This window comes from Rhineura floridana, chromosome 16 (assembly GCF_030035675.1).
Source record: "Rhineura floridana isolate rRhiFlo1 chromosome 16, rRhiFlo1.hap2, whole genome shotgun sequence".
Lineage (NCBI taxonomy): Eukaryota > Metazoa > Chordata > Lepidosauria > Squamata > Rhineuridae > Rhineura > Rhineura floridana.
In genome coordinates, this window is record NC_084495.1 from 16,392,259 (window position 1) to 16,400,768 (window position 8,510).

Sequence of the window (8,510 nt, forward strand, 5' to 3'; positions counted from 1 at the left end):
ATCTTTTTGGTGTGCAGAATTCACAAAATTTGTCTAAGTAATTTGTCTAAGTAAAAAAAACCTAATCAATATTTTAATATCATTTGAACTCTATGTAGAGCCCCATCTCAGATGGTAATCTCTTCTCTTGCCACATTGTCAACACGTCCTATCTTCAGGAACTTCCTAACTTCTTCGTTTTCAGTTGCTTCGTACAGCATCTCAAAATCCTAAAATAAATGCAAACAGTACATTTTGTAGCATCAGGAAACAAACAAAGCTTCAGCTGCATGTCCAGGCTTCACAGAGATGGTACGGTACAGTGGCTAGTGCAGGCTTACTTAAACTAATTTCCTCCAGATATTCCCGGACTACAACTCCCATCATAGCTGACCATTGGCTATGCTGGCTGGGATAGCATAGCTGGATGGCATCATCAAGCTGGGGCAGGCTTGAACCTGGGACACCTGGACTCAAATCTCCATTCTTGCTTACTGGACCAGTCACTATCTTTCAACCAAACTTACGTCCCAGGATGGTTGTAAGGATAATGGGCAAAGGGCAATGGATGCTGCCCTGACCTTGGAGGAAGAATAGACTAAACATGTAAACAATAGGTCAAATTGAAAAATAATGTCATTGTGGGAAGGTACACATGGAAAAGATAAACTGAAAAACTGGTATAAGTGTATTATGTATTGGAATAGAAAACTCAATCTAGAAACAAAACTAGAGAACTTCAGATAACTCCCCCCCCACCTCATTTGTTTATACTCTGGAATGATTTAATATAAGTTTTAATATGTATAATAGCTATAATATGTATAATTTGTGAATGTGTTAATTCGGAGATCCAATTAATGCCAGTACAAATTAACAGAATGAACAGTGTATCTTGGTGTGTGTTTTTAAAATAATAATTAAAAGTAAAGGAAAACCTGCACACAGTACACAGTTAAACTATGGAACTTGTTTCCACAGATGAGGTAATGGTCACCAATTTAGATGGCTTGCTGATCCAGCAAGGCTTTTCATATGCACCCTAGCTGCTTTGTTTAGTTTTTTAAAAGAAGTCTAATTTCTTACCCCACAGTACTCCTCTCCATTAAATATCTGAGGCGGAATCGCATCTGGCTTCCCAGCTTTGTCCCTCATCTCTTGTAGCAAATTTTCACTGATGGAGACATCCACTAGCTGGTACTTCATACGATTTCCATCCAGAATACGAATGACTTCAGACTGCCTCTGCTTCACCTAGCCAGACACAAACATTCCTGTTGAAGAGGTTTGTTAGATGAAAAGGCTTTCAGATAGACTTGGATGACAGAATCTCTCTTAAATGAAGGACTCCCCTGCCCCCATGCAGACCTGTAGGAGCACTTAGAACCCATTTTTACAACGCAGGACCACATTTTAGCCACAGAAAAAAAGCACTCAAGGAGGGTGCATAGTAGGACAGGTCAGGGGCCATGCCTTAGGAGAGGGGACATGGCCTGGGAGGGCCTGAGGACCAGATAGAGGTGTCTGGAGGTAGACATTTGGTCCCTGGACTTGAGGTTCCCCATCCGACTCTGACCATCTGGGGAAATCGTTATCATGACGCTGCACCTGACCAGAATATCACAGAACAGTGACCCGGACATGGGTGTTTTTCGCTGTTCCTTTGGAATGCTTTCTCCTATGCCATTCGTGAAGCCTTATCAGCTACTTCCAAGTTGCTTCAGATATTTTGTAAACACACATCTTTTTGAGCAAGCTTTCCCTGATCCCAAAGAATGGACTCTGTATCAGTTGACTTTTTGTTTTAACAAAATGAAAAATGTAAGTTTTTCTTTAAAGTAGCCCAATTAAAATTAAATCTGACCACATGCTTTTGTCACGTCTTGAAAAGAAATCTGTGGCGACGTATCAAATATGTTGAGTTAAAAGCTGTTTTTTCTTTGTAGCAGACGCCTAGGTGCAGGGTTTTTTTTATCAAGCACCATGAACATGGCCCAATATTGCTATTTCTTCTTGAAATGAAAGGCACTATATAAATTATTATAATAACATAGTAATATGCTGTATTATTAATACAGGCTTGATATGGCATGTCCTCATGTACTAATTTCCTTTATTGATACCCTGCTTTTCAATAGTTTTCAAAGTAGGATACAAAGACAAATATTCTAACAGTAGGACACAATTAGAATACAAACATAGAAACTGGTCTCACGCCTCTGGCAGCTGGTGATATCACCCTATGATTATCATCCACTATGCCAGCCTGAGGCATCTTGTACATACTCATTTTTATGTTCTCTTAACTACTTGAGCTCTTCAATGTTGCTCAGCTTTCGAATGAAACCAGATCTGCGTTTTCCTCCTTTCTTGGTAGTTTCAAACCATGAATTAAATCCTGTTGATTTAAATCAATCCCCTCTGATTGGCATGGGTGAATAGCATGCATGTGTTGCTTGTGTAAGGCTTCACTCCTAAACACACATACCTACTGGAAGCTGGAGGCTGCATACACACCACACATTTTAAACACCCAGCTTTCCCCAAAGAATCCAGGGAACTGTAGTTTACCCATCCCAGAGCTACCATTTCCAGCACCCTTAACTAGTTCCCAGGATTCTTTGGGGGCATCATGTGCATCAAATGTGCTTTGTAGTGTGTGTTATGTAGCCTGACCCAACTCATCACACCATACATTTAAAGCACATTCCACTGCCCCCCCCCCGAAAGAATCCTGGGAACTATAGTCTGTTAAGGGTGTTGGGAACTGTAGCTAGGTAAGGGGGTAAACTACAGCTCCCTGGATTCTCTGGGGGAAGCCATGTGCTTTAAAGGCATGTTGTGTATGCAGGCCTTACTTGGTAGCCATGGGAATTCTAAACGCATTTACCTGGGAGTAAATCCCACTGAACTCAGTGAGACTTACTTCCGAGTAGAGATGCCTAGGGTTGCACTGTTTAGTGTTCCAATCAGTCTCCTCGGGCGCTATGATCCCCTCTATTCAGAGCTAGGTGGTGGATTAGATCCCTATCCACCCCGAAACAGGATTTGATGCTCAGTCAGGAAGAGTCTTTCATGGCATCCCATTTGTATGGGAATTTGGGGCGATGCAGAGGCAGTACCTCGCCCCTAAACCTCCTCCTCCTTCCCTCACCTCCCTGGATCCTGTAACGCTGGTGTAATAGACCCGAATGCTGCCCATCGTGCACCGACAAGGGGCCCCGATCCGCGCCCACCCACCTCCCCTCTCTCCGTCACCCCCAATAAACTCCCCTGCCGCCCGCCCGAGCCGCTCTCTTCGCAGTTGCTATGGAAACGAAACAGCTGATGTGCCTGGATTCCCCCACCCTCTTCGTCCTCTTCCATGCATTCATCGTTGCAGTGCTTTCCGATTGGTCTGTTTGAGCTGCCACTCATCTCCTCCCTCCCTCCCTTTTCCTGGCCGTTGCTGTCTGGCGCCCCCAAGCTTGCGAGGAACGCTACGGCTGCGTTCGGGGGAAAAAAGTGGAAAAGGTTGTGGGCGGGCGCGGGACAGCATCGGGGGGGCCGTAGCAAGCGTTACTTGTTCTTCTGATTGTGGCTTTATTGCAGTAAAGCTGCAGGGACAGCCAACATCTGGAGCCCTGCAGATGTTATGGACGCCCGACTCCCATCAGCATCGGCCAGCACGCCAATGGTCAGGGATGATGATGGGAGTTGTAATCCAAAACAGGTGGAGGGTGCAGCGATGGAGGGGAAGGGCCATAGTTTAGATCAGTGGCAGAACACCTGCTTTGTATGCAGAAGGACCCAGGTCCAGTCCTTGGCCTCTCCAGGTCTTGGCCTGAAACCCTGCAGTGCCACTGCCAATCCGTGTGGACAATGACGAGCGAGATGGATCAATGGCCTGACCCTTTATAAGGCAGCATCTCATGCTCCTGCTGTAGAGCATCCAGGGCCCGCTGGAGGATGGCTGGTGCTCTATTGATTTTATGTGTTTGTTACATGCATACCCCACTTTCCCTCCAAGGTGCTCAAGGCAGAGTTGATAGTTCTGTCCCTCATTTTAACCTCACAACAACCCCATGAGGCAGATTAGGCTGAGAGGGTGGGGGCACTGACTCAAGGTCACTCAATGGAGATCAATCTTAGATTTTCCCAGCCCTAGTCTAAGACTGTAACCCTTACACCACACCACAGTGAATTAAATTACTAGTTTTATGTGTTTGTTAAAGTGTTAGATAATAAACTATTTATTTCATTATTTTGTAAGGTTGTTACTTTTGTTTTGGGAGGAGGTGGTATTATTACTATTATCATCATCATTATTACTACTAGTATTTTTAATACTAATTGACTCCTTTGGGAGGAAGGGTGGGATATAAGTTTAATAAATAATAATACTGCCATTTTATTAGTAGTAGTAGTAATAGTAATCATTGCAATCACTCATGGCCGAGTAAGATTGCCTTCCAAGATAAGGTCTTTAACGGTGCCCTACAAATTTGTAGGGCAGTACAATATCTCAGAGAGGAGGTCAGGTCTCCTGCTCCCCTGGTGCATTCACTATAGCTGCCCAATTTCTCCGCTTTTTAAAGTTTGATAGAAATATCTGTTGGCTATAGGTACATTCTTAAACCACAAGTTTTTTTGCCTATTCGTGATTCAACCTTTAATAGTCGCAATTCATCAGATACAGCTGTATCCCATCACTGCATTGTTTTGCCGAAAAAGGGTCAAATCTCCGGGAACAGTTGTTTGTTCTATCCAAAGTTAGTTAAAACAAACTAGATAACAAATGAACTTCAATGCTTGTCTGAACTGGGTGTTATGGGTGGCTAAGTGTGGTATATAGATGCCACATGTGACACTATTCTGGGATACACTGTGGCACAGAGTCAGTCCTACACTGCAAATCCATACAAAGGCATGGGAGATGTGTTTGTGTGACAGCATCAGGCTGCCTGCCATCAGGTAGAGTGAGAGGGCTGCCTCCCTTAGAAGGGATTTAAGCACATAGGAAGAGCCTGCTAGATCAGGCCAGTGGCCCATCTAGTCCAGCATCCTGTTCTCACAGGGGACAACAAGATGCCTATGAGAAGCCCACAAGTAAAATCTGACCGCAACAACACTCTCCCCACTTGTAATTCCCAGCACCTGGCATCCAGAGGTGGAGGGACAGTGAACAGTTCCTGGGAGACAGGGAGCAACAGCGAAGTGTTGCAGAACAGGGTTGTGTGTGCCCCCTAACTTAGCCCACTGTCTTCTGGTGGATGCTCTCCTGTCGCCATTGTTGAAGAACATCTCAGTTGCCAGGCTGATCACCTTTTATATATGGAATGGGAGGACGCTGTTTTGGTTTTTTGCCTCAGGCAGAAAAATGACTTGGGCTGGCCCTGGGTACTGGTACACTAAGTGGCATGGGGATATATCCAAAGTAGCACTAAGGAAAACATCCTATCAGCGCAAGGATTTCCACCTGAGCGATGGGACTTTCCCCTTGCGTGCCACCTAAATCCGTTCTAGGGGTTCCTCACAGCAGATTTCGTAAGAGTACAGGGATGAGGGTCAGCACAAGCAAAACTCCTAGTTGAATACCATCCAATATACTTCCTTGTGGCCCATTTACCAGAAAGACTGGCCACTGCTACTCTTGATTGCCTGAAAGGGGAAAGGCAGGAAACTGAAGTGAGTGGGGCCATTCCAACTAGGAATGATCCATGCAACTGCAGTTCATTTTATTTAGCTACCAAGAGGCCAGCATCAATTTTGGGGGTGGGTGGGAATGAGGTGCTGGATGGTCAGAATTCTGCCTTTAAAGATGTGGAGAGGATTTGGTGGCTCCATGTCAGTGTGGCCACTCCTGATTTTAGTCCGAACTTTCAAGGAGCTTTCCAAGATGTTAAGCATTGGATTTGTGATAAGCAAGTGCAAGGCTTGGTGATGGCTGCCCATGGCCTGCTGTTAGTATTTGCTTTTAGCATATTGGATTATAACAAAGGCCAGGTCACAGCTTTAAGAGAAAGGCTGAGGCTGTAGGCACACCACACATTTCAAGCACATGACTTCCCCCAAATAATCCTGGGAACTGTAGTTTACCCCTCCCAGAGCTACAATTCCCAGCACCCTTAACAAACTATACTTTCCAGGATTCTTTAGGGAAAGTCATGTGCTTTAAATGTATGGTGTGTATGCTGCCTTTCACTTTAACTTGCCACATGTGAATGGATTTCCTTTTATGAGAATATAAAGTGAAATTAAGTGTTTTCTTTATTAAGAGTTGTCAGCCTCCGGAAGTAATGTGGTGAAGCAGATTGTTTGAGCATTCATTTTGTGCAAAGTCCAGCATTAGGTGTATTACTACTCTACTACTACTACTACTACTACTACTACTGGTTGTTGTTGTTATGCTGTGAACCAAATAATGCCAATGACCATTTATGCATATATAGGAGGGAATTCAATATGCCACTGGGGGAACACAGGAAGTGGCCTGGTGAAGAATCTAGTAAGACAAAAGGGGAGGGGGAAGGCGTCCATACTGCATGCATATGATTCTCCAAGAAGAGCAACTATTTGAGGGGTTCTAAATGTCACTAGGTTTGTGAACAGTTCATACTCCCATAAATAAAACCAGGCTTTTTTGTATGGAATGGAGTAACGGCACCTTTTTTTTTTTTTGCTCATGGGTACTGACATCCACAGTTCTTTTCTCAAGGTATGAGTACCAGCACCTCATTTAAAAAACAACAACACTGGATAAAATCTTTGCCAGCTTTCATTTCAACGTTGTAATACCTCTTCTACCAAGCTGGCTCTCCAGTTCTACAACACACATGGGACATACTCCAGCCAATATTAAGCAGTTGTAAGTCTTGTTGATTTCAGTGAGGTAGATCTAAACATGTGCTGAAATATCCTGTTGAAATCCAAGGTTTAGCTTTGGCTGGATTGGAAATGTATAAGTTACAATGCTTCTGGTGTTGAGCAATTTATTTTTTTCATGCATGCATACACATGTGTAAACCAAGCCTCATAAGATCATTTGGAAATGCTGTTCCTCCTGATTGTATGTGTGTATGTGTGTGTAATTTATCCATCATATTTTTAGACAACCCTTCAACTGACTTTCTCAGGCCGGTATGGAGTGTATATTAAAATACAGAATAAACTATCAGCAAGGAAACCATAAAACTACAATAATAGAAAAACAGATGACAGCAGGACGAGACATTGCCCCACAGCAACAATTCGCCATATAATGAACCCCCAAAGGCCAGGCAGAGCAGACAGGTCTTCAATTAGTAGCAAAAAGATATCAGTGATGGAGCATATACATTTCTCCACTAGAAGAGAATTCCAACATTGGGAAGCCATGAGTGAGTTTCACTGCCTTGAATGAATGCACCTGTCAGATGACAATCAGTCTGGGGTCAGGGATTTAACAGAAGAACATTAACATTCATTGACAGCTGGAAATCTCACTCCCTTGCCTTTGGAAGGAGATACTTTTCAGCTAATAGGGTGGGGGAGAAGCACAGAATAGTGTAAAGAAGCTTGAATCTGGGTAAAGATAGAAGGGAAGTGAGCTGTGATTGATTTGGCTTATGGTGATGCGCCTGGTGATGTGTCACGGAAATCTGTACAGGATTAGCAGTTGTGTCACCTGCTGTTAGGAACCTGCTTACTTCCAATAGGATCTGTTCGTACATTTGTAGAGAAACTGCCATTACAGAAACACCATAAATGCCCAGCGCTCATTCTCACATCCGGCTAATCTAAATCCTCCTGTAGCATTGGCCCTGGATATTTCACCTCTCATGGACGCTGGGGGTACTTAGCAGTGGCACTAGGAGTGGGATTGAGAAGAGCATCGGAAGAGCCTGGCTGCTGGATCAAGCCAAAAGCCCATCCTAGTCCAGCATCCTGTCCTCACAACAGCCAACCACATGTGTGAGGGAAGCCCGCAAGCAAGACCTGGTTGCAACAGCATTCTCCCTGCTTTTGATTCCTAGCATACTGCCTCCATACAGTGGAGGTAGAACATGCCCATCATTACTAGTAGCCATCGATAGCCTTAATCTCCAGGAGAATTCTTTCTTTGGGTCTGGTGAGGAAATCCATGTGGAGCATGCAACAGCACTCATAACAGAAATCACAGTCCAGCAAAGGTCCAACAGTACATTCAGCAGGAATTAGAATTAACACAGTGGCAGTTCAAGAGAATCCAAAAGAGAGTCCAAGAGAAATGAGGTGAGATCCCTACCAAGTAAGCTGCTGCAAGGGATTAAAACAGACCTGGAGTCCCAGCTACAATCTGAGTTGGTAACAGTGGGGACTGGTGGCTCTATGTCAGTGGGGCAGTGGAATCCGCTCCAGGTTTTAGTCTGAACTTTCAATGAACTGTTCTCTTTGGACTAAAACCCAGAGTGGATTCCACTGCCCCATGGGCATGGAGCCACCAGCCACCACTGGTAGAGAATCAGTGTAGAAGGACACCTGATTGCCTTGGACTTTAAAGTCTTTCAATTAGTGTCCATAACTCAAAAGGC

General features: G+C 44.2%; 1 protein-coding gene across 1 annotated transcript; it reads right to left on the bottom strand.

The window, feature by feature from the left end:
- LOC133371329 (SH3 domain-binding glutamic acid-rich-like protein 3) lies at positions 1-3,197 on the bottom strand. The gene is made up of 3 exons (XM_061598633.1): positions 3,134-3,197; positions 1,066-1,233; positions 1-209 (listed from the first exon to the last, which is right to left on the bottom strand). The coding sequence occupies exons 1-3, from the start codon at positions 3,179-3,181 to the stop codon at positions 108-110; spliced, it is 318 nt and encodes a 105-aa protein (XP_061454617.1). The 5' UTR covers positions 3,182-3,197; the 3' UTR covers positions 1-107.
- Between the last annotated feature and the right edge of the window lie 5,313 nt (positions 3,198-8,510).

Excerpts from the sequence above, each read along its gene's own strand:
- LOC133371329 (XM_061598633.1), bottom strand. The coding sequence starts at position 3,181 with ATGGGCAGCATTCGGGTCTATTACACCAGCGTTACAGGATCCAGGGAG. Across the intron at positions 1,234-3,133 it reads GCGTTACAGGATCCAGGGAG|GTGAAGCAGAGGCAGTCTGA; the intron begins GTGAGGGAAGGA and ends GTGTCTGGCTAG. Across the intron at positions 210-1,065 it reads ATGGAGAGGAGTACTGTGGG|GATTTTGAGATGCTGTACGA; the intron begins GTAAGAAATTAG and ends CATTTATTTTAG.